General features: G+C 39.2%; 1 protein-coding gene across 1 annotated transcript in view; it reads left to right on the top strand.

The window, feature by feature from the left end:
• Nucleotides 1–15,026, top strand: part of DCC (DCC netrin 1 receptor) — a 566,817-nt gene that overhangs the window by 503,484 nt on the left and 48,307 nt on the right. Inside the window, exons 22-23 of the mRNA XM_054723604.1 lie at nucleotides 1,172–1,237; nucleotides 14,635–14,797. Coding sequence (XP_054579579.1) covers nucleotides 1,172–1,237; nucleotides 14,635–14,797 — 229 coding nt within the window. The remainder of the gene's footprint in view (nucleotides 1–1,171; nucleotides 1,238–14,634; nucleotides 14,798–15,026) is intronic.

The following is a 15,026-nucleotide window of genomic DNA, read 5'->3' on the forward strand; positions in this document are numbered from 1 at the left end:
CTAACTTCAGCGCCGACTTGATATCAAAAGAATTTTTTAAAATGTGAATGTATAGTCTGTTAACAAAATTAAAGTCAGCCCTTCACCACTATTTTGTAAATAAAATGAGATCTTGGGAAGCTTTTGTAAGAAGAGTGTTGGGTCTGCGAATTAAGTAGGACTTGAAGAAAAGTAAAATCTATGCCTGTGAGGAAACCACCGTTACTGTAGCTGGCTCCCCAGTTGACTTCCTCTGCAGCATCCACTGATTAAAACCACTTTCAGAAATAACTCCCTGAAGCAAATAAAACAGAGAATTAATTCTATTCTTGTATGTGTTTGCGTATACATTCAACTTCCAAATGTCTTTCCATAAATGATGTACCTAATAGAAATCTAGAACACAAAATCTAATCAAATAATTATAGTTCTACAAATGTACGAAAAGATGAAGGTATTAGAATAATTCTATCTGGTTAATTGCTGGCTCAGTTCTGTTAAAGACTAATTTTACAACTGTTGAACACCTAATGGAAGGCGCTGTTTCCAGTCATGTAATGCTTCTTCCTTTCCTCATGTGTTTGGCAGAAATATTCAGACCGTGTGTGTTGCTTTTCTCCATTTATAATAGCTCTTTTCAGGCACCTCGTTGACATTCACACAAAGACTACCAAAGCGCAGTTGTAAGATGAAATGTGTTGTCCCTTGTAAAGTAATAATGGTAGCTTGTCCAAGTCATGTCATGGCCAACAGTGCAGACAGGACCTGCTGCAGCAAACAGCGCTTGGCTTTGCCTCCCTGGGAGCCATGAGCAGCGAGCACCTTTCTGTCCCGAGATGTTCAGGGACGCAACATTTAGACTAGCACCGCTGTTGTACCTTCGGTGACTTTTTAACAAGAATATTGGGGTGGGGGGGCCAGCTTTTCAAACAGGAATTGAATTTAGCTTGTTTAAGAATCCATTTTCATGAGTTTGCTTGTTTTGTGTGTTTTTTTCTTACACAGAAAATAACCTTCTCACAAGGTATATTGGTATTAAAAACTTCGGACTTTCTTCGAGGTGGCCAATATAATCATGTCCCATTGTTGGTGTATTTTGAAATATTTATTATTTCTGTCTGTCTGCTTTGTTTCCTTTGTGCTTTCATGTTGTATATCCACTGACATTCTGATATGTTTTCCCAATACATAGGTCGTCATGGAGATGGAGGCTATTGGCCAGTTGATACTAATTTGATTGATAGAAGCACTCTCAATGGTAAGTATATAAATTAGTTTATATTGGATTGGTTATATTAATTAAATGGTTAATTCCAGAGCTCTGCGGCACGTTCCAAAATTCCCAGACTTGGGGTTTTAGTGGGAATAATAGAAACATGATGTCATTAACAAACCTGTAGCATATTCTCTCAGAAGAGAGCTGACAAGTACACAAAACAGAGTCAGAAAAGCCCATGCATAATTTTATAAATGACAGAGGGCTGTTAAATGTATAGATTTTAAAGTGTTATATGTATTTAAAATGTTTCCAAGTGTAATTTTATTAGAGAGAGGTGATAGCTATGATAGATTGAATTGAAACGCATCAGTTTCATAAATTGACATTACCAGTACGTTTGCCTAAAGTACATTTACTCTTCAAAATCTTCTAGCACTTAGAGCCAATTTCCCATCACATGGTCAAGATTAGACATTTAGTTCTGCTCATGCTAATGAGCATTCACATACTCTTCGTTTTGAGGATCACCAGATGGAGGCCATCTGAGAACTGCCTGGAAGAAGCAGGATGGTTTTGGAGTTGTTTTCTGGATCTTGTCCTGAGTTTTGCTGAAGCAGGAATTATAGGAAGTTGGATAAATACTAGCCAAACTCCCAGGCATTGATGTATAGATGATAACTTTCCTCTAGAGGTTCTTAAAAATTTGTTGCTATTGTTGATTGGCTTGGTTTACTAAAAACATATATTTCGTATATTCAAAATACAAATACCAACACATGTACTCATCACCTAAGTTAAGTTATAAAATAGTCAATAATGCAATCGAAATCTCGTGTATGTCTCTGCCTTATCACATGCTTCTCTCACATTCCTTCCATTTCTCACTGTGTTGTAACCACTCTCCCAAGTATGATATTTACCATATGTGTATATGTTCCACTAAATATTGTGGTAATATCATACATGTTTAAAACTTTAGGAAATGATATCATACTATATCTATCCTGCTACATCTTGCACGTATATTTAAGTTTGTGTTTTGTTTTTCTTAGACCTTTATTGTTGAAAATATTACATATTTTCCCCATTGACCCCTTCTAGCTTGCCCCTCTCCCCTTGAACCACGCCTTCACCCCCCTATTGTTGATGTCCATGGGTTACGCATATATGCATACAAGTTCTTTGGTTACTCTCTCCCTCCCACCCACTCCCCTCTTCCCTCTGAGATTCCACAGTCTGTTCCATGCTTCTATGTCTCTGGATCTATTTTGTTGAACAGTTTATTTTGTTCATTAGATTCCACATTTGAGTGAGATCATTTAATTTGCTTTTAAGATTTATTCATGTATTTGCAAATAGCTCTCCTTCATTTATCTTTGCTGCTATATAGTACTATATTTTATGAAAATAACACCATGATTTACTTAACAATTTTAGCAGGTTTTCATGAGAAATGTGATTAATGAATAGCTAAATATCCATTTGGATGTCCTTCTGTTAAAAAACCCATGTAAGAAGCCAAAAGTGCAATCTAAAAGTTTTTTGCTGACCATGACATTAGAATAAAGGGGTGAATTATGTGATTATTTCCTATCATAGGCTATGGCAATCTAATGCATCCCTGTCCCCAAAGAGGATATGTATAATCTGGGGAGTAGACCAGATGCTCCCACGAAAGGCTCAGTGTCCCCTCTCCCCTGGCCAGTGGTGGACTCAGGTACACATTGTTACCTGTTGACTCTTCTAGTTGCCAGGCATAGCCTGTCTGTCACTAATGCATTACTTAACCAGACCAGTACAATTTTTCATATTTAAATTTTCTAAATATATTCCACTCAAGCTTTTCTAAGATTATGTCTAGGATATTCTATCCAGGTTGCTATCGCCCTCACCACTTCTGTTGTGTCTTACACAGATACTCTTCCCTCACTTTAGTAACATTACTGTCTTTTGTAGGTATTAGAGTTTTAGAGGCCTGTTATAGCTAGTCCCTGGCTCTGATAGTTCCCAAGTTCCAATAGACACAGACACACTTTGGATATTTCACAGAAGAAACATGAGAGGAGGGACTGAAAACAGACCATTAGCATGACACATATATTGGTTTAGATATAACTCCCTCCCCCAAACTTTGCAAGTTTCATTCTCTTCCTTCAACTTTTATCCCGAAATCTCAACAATATACCGAGCACCCTGCATGCATTTGAGTAGTCAGTAAGAAATGCTATAAAGCCCTCACTGCATGCAGGGTACTTGCTGTGAGATATGGGACATATTGGAAAATGACCACTGCAAGAGCAATAGACAAAGAGGGAGAATTACCCAGGTGGACACAGCTGAAAAGTGCACCAGGGAAGATGAAAGAGAGTGTGAAACATCCCAGAAATGTGAGGAAAGGAAAAGAAGGTTGTCGCTGAAATTGTGTGGAAACCTAATTATAGTATTTGTTACCCTGAGAGGGACAGATCTAGCTTTGGAGTATTTGAGGGGAATTAACTTTTCCCCTTTAGAATCATCCTGCAGAACAGATTCTGAGCTGTTGTGTCTATGGGAGGTTCAAGTTGGAATTCATTCCCAGATAAAGGCATGCCTATAGGATAATTTTTTTTTTAAGAGACAGAGTTCCAGGAAGTTAAAGAAAGAATTGTTATAGATAATTGGGAAAGAACCATTATCTTCTAGCAGTTTCCATCCACTACTGAGCAGTGTTACTTGTGTGAAAGGTAGATCAAATGTTAGCCACAGATACAGAACTCTGTAGTATCTTAAATTGAGTCCTAAAGAACTTTAATCTTGCATAGAATTGCCAAACTTAGTACCTAAACATACAGGAAGCCCAGTAAAACTTGAATCCTTTCTAATTGCCTCTTAATATGAGATAAAGAAAAATATTGCAAGGGATATCCATTGTAATGTTTTTTCAATATACATATACACAGGGAGCTAGAAATAATTCAGATAACTGTACCTTTATTTTTAATTATTAAATGTGGCAATTCTAATTTGGGATCAAGTTTAAACCTTGGTATTGACTATTTGAACTTTCCCTTCCAAATAAAACAAATTCTCTGGTTGAAAAGAAACCCTAGGACAAATTTGATGTTGGGGTTAGTCAACAAGAACTTTTCATGGGAGTCAGACCTCACATAAAGGGAATGACAGTAATTGAGAGAAATGTCTTTCATTGTGTTTTTTACATTTTATTTAATATTCCTAGTGAAAATATAATTGTAAATGTAATTATGATTAATTTAATCTGTATACATTATCTCACCCGAGAAAGTCGTGAAGATAAAATAGATGAATGGTATTAGTTACTTTAAACCAGTTTAGATTATTGGCATTATTCCTTCTTAATTTTCTGCATCACTTCATGGCGTTTTAGATATTCTTAAATAGATGGGATGATCAAAGCACCTGAAATATTTCTAGAATCCCTACTGGAATAACAAATTATGACAGGCTGCTTGACTAAGGTGAATTGATAACCTCAGAGAGACAGGGATGGTGACAGGCAGACTTAATCTACTTCCTTTTCTGTTTAGCTAGCAGATAAATGATAGCAAATTTGTAATTTGATTTTAGTTTGGGCTATTGCAAGCAAATCAGCAAAGGCCTCTAAAAACCAGAGCTTTTGATTAAAATCCTACTAATGCCTGAAGTCTGAAGAGGAGATATATTTTCCAATTAGATGGACAAATGATACCCTGACCAGTAAAACTCTAACCCCACCCCATCTTTAAAAGGTAGGCTATATCAATGAGAACATTTTCAAATTTGAGTTTTTGAACCTTATATATAATACAAATTTCTTACATCTCCGCTTTAGAGTGACAGGATTATGGAGGTTTTCTCTTTCCCTGCCTTGCTGGATTCATCCTTCAATGCCTTGTAAGAGAACAATGGCTTATTGTCAGGATACTCAAGCCAGGTGCAAACAAATTTAGACCTAGCCAATCATTTACTTTCTCCTAAGCATGTCACCCTTTTAAAATGGAATTCAAAAGAAGAAAAACAAAGATATAATTCATGTTTACTGTTGTAGTTGGAAGACCTTAATTAAATTGAGGATACTGAAGAGGTCTCCAAATTATTTTATGATGACAAGTAGACTCAAAGCCAATATGTGGTGATTTGGTAGTATTTTATTTTTATGAGGCATTCAGTTTTGAATTATAGTCCCCATTTTTAAAGCAGAAACATCTTCAACTTCTGTAAAATGTGACTTTGTAGTTTATGTTTGTATGAATGACAAGAATAGTGAAAATTACTTCAATTACATCATGTTTTTCTTAGTGAGGATGATAAATCACCAGTTTATTTTTGTGGGTTGCTCTCCCAATAATTTAAAAATTAGTAACTTTGGTTAAGAAATCTATGAACCCTACAAAAAAATGTTGTTATATTGACCTCAACCTTTAAAAACTAAATTAAAACTATGTTGAAAACTATGGTGATACTTTGGTGAAATGTTATTTAAAAATCAATGTTATTAATTAGTTTTTGAATATTCAGAAGCATATTATATATTCTGCAAAGCATGCCTTGTACTCTGTGTTTAGGAGAAAATACCATGATTTGTCCTCTAGTTTTAGAAAACTTGGTTTTATTCTTTTCAGAACTCAATACCATTTAAACTAATCTAAATAAAATATGCACAAAAACTCTTTTCATGTTTGCATGAAATGATCAACATAGGTTGGTAAGCTGTTTATAAAACATTCAACAGACTGCCAAAGGAAAGGTCCAAAGATAAAATTTTGTTTTTTTGTGGAAAGATCATTGAAGTGGTCCAGGGTCTCAGGTTCTAGTCTATAAAAGGATCTTCCCACCAATATCTATCCCATTTGATTTTAAGGATCCCAGACAAATCCCAAAACCAGGTTCTAGAACTGACTTCACCAGGGATTATGTCACTTAAATTCTCTGGGTTTCAGTTTTTCATCTGAACATAGGACCTATTAAGCTAGTCAGGATTTCTCAACCTCAAAACTATTGCCACTGGGGCCTGGATAATCTTTTGTTCTGAGACCTGTCCTGTACATTTGCATTGTAGGATGTTTAGCAGCATCCCTAGCCTTCATCCATTAGATGCCAGTCATATTTCCCCCTTCCATGTAACGATCAAAAATGCCTCTGGACATTGCCAAATTTCCCCTTAGGGGAGAAGGGGGGGCACAATCTCCCCAGATAAAAATCACTGATCTAGATGACTATTCCCCAAAAGTTGTTCCAGTGTAGCCACGTCCCATGAGAAGCTCTGAGGAAAAAAAAGAAGTGCTTCGTTAACGAAACTTTGGAGAACGTGTTCCGCCTTTCACGTCTCTTTGGCCAGGTCCTCTCCTTCTGCTTCAACACTAGATCTGAGTCTTGAGAGAGCTTCTCTGCTCATGTTGTACTCTTGATTCTGGTGATCTCATCCACTCCCAGGGCTTCACAGTCCATCTGTGTGCCAGCTGCCGAATTCTAGCTGCCTCTTGGTAATGTACCAAAGATCTCCACCTGACATATTCAAGACGGAACGTTTGTCTGCCCTCCCTGAGCCTGCCCGAACTTCCTCTCCCTCATCTCATGCATAAGGTCTAGAGAAGGTCCTCGGGTTACATGGGAGATCCGTTCCTATGGCAACGTAACGCGATTTTCGCCATCAGTCGGAACCCACCTACATAAGTACCTACGTCACTCACATGGAGCACAGACACAGCAGCAATGAAGTGACACAGTAAAAACAATTTAAAAGAAAGATAATTCCTGACCTTTACTTGTGGTAAATACAGTAAATAATAAACAACATAAAGCACATATGTACATATGTTGAAATGACGGAACTTTTTTTATATAAATAAATGGGAGATGGCGACTTAACTACGAAACAACGTATATGGAGTCCCCCGTAACCCGAGGACTGCCTGTATTACTTAAACCTGAACCTGACACTTCCTTCCTTAACTCCCCCACATGCAATCGACTTTGTTCATTTACTTTCAAACTATATTGGGTAACTGTCCACTCTGTCGGATTGTAATGGCCACCATCTCAGTTCAAGCTAGCATCTTCTCTCACCTGGAGAAATTCAATATTCTCTCTGCTGGCGGCTCTGCTTTCTCCACGCAGCAGGGAGAGATGTCTTCTTAATACAGATCAAGTCTGTTCCTTCCTGAAAACCTCTGAATGCTCTGTGATTCCACTTCGGGTAATTGACGGTGATCTACAAAGCTCTATGAACTGGGTCCTATTTCTCGTTCTACCCTCCTTTTGTGTCATTTCCCTTTTGCTCCCAATGTTCCAGACACATGACCTGCTCCCACTTCCCTTGTAGAGGAATAGGAACTAACTCCTAGCAATGCCCTGTGTTCAGCCTAAATGCTACTTCTGTGGTGAGGCCTTTTATCTCCTCCCTTCTCCTCCAATGACCATTTCCTCCTCATAGTCCATCTTTCTATGTAAACTTCACTCTTATGTTAAACACCAATTGCAGTTGTAATTTTATGTTTATTTGCTTCATGATTTGTTCACTATGTCTTTTCCAGTAAGTAGTAAACTCCGTGGGGTAAAAAAAAATCATGCCTCTGGGTTTTTTGTGGTTTTGTTTATTTGTTTTGTTTTGTTTTGTTTTTGGGGGGAGGTAGGTGGAGAATAATAACAATATTCTCCTTTGAAAATTGTTCTCAGACCACACAATATACAAAAAGACAGTGGTATGCAAATTATTGTGAAACAATGGGTGTGAACCTATAAATACTTACTAATGGTTCCACAGCCTGGCTGTTGTTCCCTCTCCACTCTACCAGAAAAATAGCTCCGAGACAGAGTTTTCAGAACTAACAGCTCCACTTTCAGCCCAGGTGAAAAGTAACCTGATTTGCTATTCATGTCACGGTGACCCAGACAGGGCACATGTTTTAGGAGAGGAAAAGACAGGTCATTTAATATAGAATATTTTTTTTCTTTCACTGGTCCAACTAGTTAGGCAGGCCTATGGCTACATCAAAACTACATGCTTTTTATCTCAAATAGTTTATTTTTGCATGCTTGAATACTTTTATGCCCCCCTGCAAGGCTTATTGAGATATAATTGGCATATAACAGAGTGTAAATTGAAGGTATACAATGTGTTGATTTGATATACTTAGATATTGCAAAATGTTGACCACTATAGCTTAGCTAACACCTCCCTTATTACATAAAATAATTACCATTTTATGTAATAAGAACATTAAAGTCTCTTAGCAACTTTTTTCTTTATTTTTGCAACTTCAAGTATATAATGCAATATATCCATATAATCACCATGCTGTACATTGTGTCTGCAGAATGTATTCATCTTATAACTAGAAGTTTGTACTTTTTGACCATTTCCCCAAGCCCCTAGCCCCTGGTAACTATCATTCTAGTCTCTATTTCAATGAGTTCGGCTTTTTAAAATTCTACATATGAGTGATTCATACATCATTTGTCTTTCTCTGCCCGACTTACGTCACTTAGCATAATGCCCTCTAAGGTCCCTTCATGTTTTGATCACAACATCATATCCACAGCACCTAACTGGATCTTCCATTCATGTTTATGGAATAACCAGATACATTCTCTAACATCCCTGCCCAATCTCTCCTGGCAATGCACAATTCAGATAAGCATGTTCAAAATTCTGAGATTTGAGGAAAGAGATACGTTTTCTAACTTAATTGATGAAGGAACTTTTCCCCCATAATGCTGATTAATAGTTTATTGTAGGGAACATTGAGCTAATGTGAGATCTCTTCCAGCTAATGACTATATGGCAACTTATTTCAGGGGAAAATGCTTGGAAAAATTCAATGCCATGTGAATTTCAGTTCAAATTCAAAGACTTATAAAATGTTTAAGACATATTTTGAGTTCAAAGTGTTCTACTAACAAAACTGTTACCAGGGAAGCCTGAAGCTTTAGGAGAGAAGTTCAGTCCTGAACTAGAAACTCTTTGGATGTCTCTCCTCAGAACTGGGCAGGTGAACCTAATGTTCACATTGTTTACCTGCCTGTTAACATTGCATAGCTATTAGGGCCCAGCCATTGTGGCAATGGGACCAGGTCCTCAAAAATAAGAGCCAGGACTCCTGGATTCAATACTTGGTTTTGTTTTCTATAAGAGAATCAAGCACTGAGAGTATTGGTCTACCAATAAGCTTCTGGCAGAGTTTTTGAGGGCAAATCTGATAAGAAACATAAAATATTTTTGAAAGCTTACACAGTATTATAAAAGTGAATGAATTTTCCTAATCATTAACAAAACTTTATACCCATCAGATTATAAAATATCTATGTTTGCTTTTATTTAATAGAAAAAGTGTGAAATCATTCATGGTGATCAAACATCATGAAAGTAAAAAATGAATGGAATGCTCATGTGATGTAAAATAAAATTGATTCCTTTCTCACTGTTATCAGTGAGACAGTCAGATCTGGCTTACTCGGACCCTGGATACCCACATTTTATGCTAACATCAGACACAGATGCATAGTATACTATCTTTTTCTTTAATTTGGAAAACTTACACAGAATGAAATAACTGAGCCACATCATCGTGGTGTGTGTTGAGTGCCAATTCTGTGCAGGGCCTGAGGTCAGTGTGTTGCATCCATTATCTCTCGAAGTAATCACAGTGTCCTGGAGGACATTTGCAAGCCTTTGAGTTACACCAGGCAGCTTCCCCTCTGAGCCTGGGAGGTGGTAACTGTCATCTCCCCCTTCTGAGTCAGGCTGTCTCCCAGAACTCTGAACTGCACTCATCTAGATTTGTGAACTCCAAAAATCTTCCTAATTTGGAGCAGCCCTTTGATGTATTTAAATATATAGTTAATCATCATTATTCACAGATTCTGTATTTGTGAATTCATCTTCTTGCTAAAATGCATTTTTAACCTCCCTCCCCTTCCCCCCATTCAATGCTTACAATGCTTCATGGTCATTTGTGAACATGTCGAATACTTGAGAAGCCCCAATGCTCACAAACCCAGCTGAGATGGGACAAGGAGACACAGCCTTATTTCAGCGCTCAGACCGTAAATGAGGGTCCTTTCCGTGATATATGTACTTCGTGCCAATTTTGTTCATCTTTGTATTTTTTGTTGGTGGTTTTACTGTATTAAGTGACCCCTAAATGTGTTGCTGAATGATGCGCATGCTCTTAATGCTCAAAACGCTGTGATGTGCATTTTGGGGGAAATATGTGTTGATTAAACTCCACTAGGCATGAGTTATATAGTGCTGTTGGCTGTGAGTTCGAGTAAATGAATCAGCATTACTATTAAATAAGGTGTCTTTAAATAGAAACACACACAAAACAAGGTTTTATATTAATTGGTTGATAAAAATTTTGTATCCAGAGGGAATACAGGAACCTAACCCTGTATTTCCTCTAGAAGCAATACATAGTATTCTCTAATTCAGTGTTTGTGGCAACTTCATAGAATACAACTCCCTCAAATAATGAGGATCAGCTACATCCAGAGACACCATCGAACTTGACTTTCTTAACTGATGGTTTGATGTCTGATCATCTGATTACTCAGCTTTTGAATTAAGATTGGGAAATTAATACAAGACCTCAAATGCCAACTTTTAAACTGATGGAACTTTTATGAAGAAGCCATAAAGGACTGAAATGAAAGATTTATATGAAAGTTCTCATGAACCCTAACTCTCTGAGGAAAATGATCTCAGTATAATCTCTCTAATGCTCAGCAGTCCTATTTTTTTACTTGAAACATGATGTCTTCTGAGTAGAGAGAAAGCAAGTAGAAATACGAAAGATTTTAGTTTACAAGGTTTTTAGAAATGTTCGAAGGCATACTGCTGTATACAACTCAAACCAACTTTAGAAATGGTGAACCCTTTACATTTAAGTCATGCTAACAAAAATCCATGAACTCCCCAGCTGTCTCCATTCTCAGCTCTCACGTAAAAGGTGAATTCATGCCAGTCAATTAGTTTATTAAGCACAGAAAGGGCATATTGAGACACTACTGTAAAGTGACTTTTTAAGTTGTAAGTAAAACTATGATACAGAAAGTTCTGACCTGTCATTACTAGCCCCATTTCTTTGTAGTAAATGTAAAATTATTTCAAGGAAATTCTATGTCTTTCATTTATAATCAGAATCTTTTAACAGATAGTGCTATTAAAAACTTTTGGGGAGCCCTCTACCCCCCTGATATTCAATTTATATCAGAAGCACTAATTATTTTTCCAATAATGATGAATCAGCAATAATTATTTAAGTATAGGTGAAAGTCTTTTCAAAAAAGCAATGATTCTTAGATAACTTGTCGATAGTGTTTTGATTTTGAGGCAAGTATTGGGTTGGTGGTTATATTCATTTTTTAGTTCATTTATCTTTCACATTGAGGATTATTTATAAAAATTTTGTAATTTAAAAATCCACAAATGGTATAGGATGTTATTAATTAGGCAACATTTTATTTAATACTGGTGCCCTGGTGCACGGATCCGTGCACATTGAAAGGTAATTAATTAGAAGGTGGCCAGTGGGGCAGGACTGGGCAAGTTGGTTGGACATGCCCTGGAGCCAACCTCCCTCGGTCCCTCCCCATCTGGCCACACCTGGGGCAGCTCCACAGCTCGAAGGGTGTCTGTGAAGTGAGCGGGGTCTCTGGCAGGTGGGGTCCCTCAGACATCCCCTGAGGGGTCCCAGATTGCGAGAGGGTGGTTCTCAGGTGATGCACCCTGGAACCAGAGAGGAGGGAGCCCGATTCTGGGGTGTGACACCCAAGAACCACCACTGCCAAGTCACCACAGCTCGGCAGCTCCTGCGTTGAGCGTCTGCCCCCTGGTGGTCAGTTTGCCTCATAGCTACCAGTCTATATATAGATTTCAGTAGTACAGTCTATACTAATAATCTATACTAATAAAAGGGTAATATGCTAATTAGACTGGACATCCTTCCAGACAAAGCCACGGTGGCAGGGGCCAAGGCAGAGGCAGTTAGGGGCAATCAGGCTGGCAGGGGAAGGCATTTAGGGGCGATCAGGCTGGCAGGGGAGGGCAGTTAGGGGTGACCAGGCCAGCAGGGAAGGGCAGTTAGGAGCAACCAGGCAGGTAGGGGAGGGCAGTTAGGGGCATCAGGCAGGCAGGCAGAGTGGTTAGGGGCAATCAGGCAGGCAGGCAGGTGAACGGTTAGGAGCCAGCAGTCCCCAATCCCTGGGGCCTAAACCAGCAGTCAGACATCCCCTAAGGGGTCCTGGATTGGAGAGGGTGCAAGCTAGGCTGAGGGACCCCCTCCCCAACCCATGCACAAATTTCGTGTACTGGGCCTCTAGTGATATTATAAGCATTTACTCTGGGTCAGGCACTGCTTGGTATGTTGTATATATTTTCTTTAATCCTGACAGTAACTGTACCCAATAATTATTATTTTTATTTTACAGAAAAAAAAAAAAAACCTTGAGGTGCAAAAGGCCTAAACATTTTGCTCAAGGAGTATAGAAGGCTAATATAGGTTATTAGAGAAATACTTTCAAACTAGGGTCTGGGAAAATATCCAAAGTCATTGCTTTCTGCAACTTTCTAAATTAATTTATAAATAAAGTTATAGTCTAATATTTATCCTACCTAATAAAATGGTAATATGTAAATTACCATCACTCCGCTACGCCCATGATTGGGCCAGTAGGAGGCGCAGGGGGCGGGACTCGGGGTGGCCGGGGTATCCGATTGGGCCAGCGGGAAGCTGAGCTTGCGTCGCCAGTGATGGCGCGAGCTCAGCGTCTGCGCCATGTCTGTGCTGTAGAACAGAAGGGGCCTCTGGGGCAGCGAGCTCACGTCCCCCCGCGGACCATCAAAAACGGGGGAGCTGGGTGCCTGTCTGCTCCGGCACCAGGACTTTTGGAAGGCTCCGCCGAGCCGGAGGCTTCTGAAAGGCCTGGTGCACCAACGGACAGGCACCCAGCTCCCCCACGATCGAAAGCTGAAGCCTGTAGGGACCCTACACATGCATGATTCAATCATGCACTGGGCCTCTAGTTTTTTATAAATGTGTAACTTGAAATGACAGACATGACACAGAACATGGTATTTCTTTTTTTAATCTTTATTGAATGTATTACATTATGTCCCCTTTTTTCTCCCATTGACCCCTTATAGCCCGCCCCTACCCCCCACCCCAGGCCTTCACCCCCCTATTGCTTGTGTCCATGGGCTATGCATATATGCATACAAGTTCACTGGTTGGTCTCTTCCCACCCACCCACCCCACCCTGCCTTTCCTCTGAGATTCCACAGTCTGTTCCATGCTTCCATGTCTCTGGATCAATTTTGTTCGTTAGATTGATTGATCACTGACTTGGGTTTAAAGAAAATAATTTAGAAGGTCAATTAGCTATTCTTATTTTCATAAGCAAATTATCAAAACTATCTTATTAGTCTGTTATTTTTTGCCTAAATATTGTCTACCATGTGGTACTGCTGCGACAGGACAACATTCATATCAGGACTCTATGACACTCTTTCAAACCCTCTTTGGCTGCTTTTAAATGGGATTCACACTCTCAACAGGTTGAAAATTAAATATGCTTTATAGATAGCTTCTTAAAGGGAATGGAGGTAAATTGTGAGTGATAGGTGCCAAACAGTTCATCTTTCATAGCATCAAATAAATCGCATTTTCTATAAAGCACAGCCTTCTCTGGTTCCTGTCCCACTGGAATTCTTATAGTACTAAGCAGCATTCCTCCTTCCCTCCCTCTTTCTAGTCAATATGGTAGCATAATGCTTTTTTTAAATTCAGATAAAATTCAGATAACTTAAATTCTCCCTTTTAAAATGCACAGTTCAGTGCTTTTTCATTATATTCACAGGTTGTACCGCCATCACCATGTAATTCCAGGACATTTTCATTGCCCCAAAGGGAAAGCTGTACCTATTTCCAGTATTTCCCTGTTCACTTCTCCCCCTACCGGCTGCCAAACTCTAATCTGCTTTCCTCTCTGTAGATTGGCCTATCTAGCTATTTTCTATAAGTGGAATTATACAACATGTGGCCTTTTGTATCTGGCTTCTCTCACTTAGCATGACATTTTCAAGGTACATGCATGTTGTACCATGTATCAGTACTTCCTTCCTTTTTTATGGCTGGATAGTGTTCCGTTGTGTGGATAGACCACACCTGTTTATCCATTCACCAGTTGATGGGCACGTGGGTTTCCACTTTTGGCTGTTTTGGATAATGTCGCTCTGAAAGCTATTGTATAAGCTTTTGTGTGGGCGTAGCTTTCATTTATCTTGGGTAGATCATTTAGGTCTTTCTTCTCAGTTTTCATTGCTTTGTTCTCGCCATACCCAGAGCAACAGGAACTCTTCACATCCTTAACAGAGCTTGATAAACACTGGGCTGCCATGTCTCCCTCAACCTGATCTCCATTTGCCTGTCTTTTCCCAGAACCACCCATTGGCCAGATGCACCCCCCTCATGGCAGCGTCACTCCTCAGAAGAACAGCAGCCTGCTTGTGATCATTGTGGTCACCGTTGGCATCATCACGGTGCTGGTGGTGGCGATCGCGGCCGTGATTTGCACCCGACGCTCTTCAGCCCAGCAGAGAAAGTAGGTAACAGCTGGTTCCCAAAGGGAGAGGAGTCCGTGCTTGACCCAACTGCCATCCTTTTGAGTTATATTTTTGAAGGCTCTCTTCCTTGCTCTTTCATAATTCATGCATGTTCCTTATCTCCTGGCCTGGGCAAAACCTTGCCTTTTTGTCCAGTCCAGGCCCATTAACTGAATTGAGCGAGGGCTAGACTTGCAGACTGAATAGTAGAATCCTACAAATCCACTT

This window comes from Eptesicus fuscus, chromosome 12 (genome assembly GCF_027574615.1).
Source record: "Eptesicus fuscus isolate TK198812 chromosome 12, DD_ASM_mEF_20220401, whole genome shotgun sequence".
Lineage (NCBI taxonomy): Eukaryota > Metazoa > Chordata > Mammalia > Chiroptera > Vespertilionidae > Eptesicus > Eptesicus fuscus.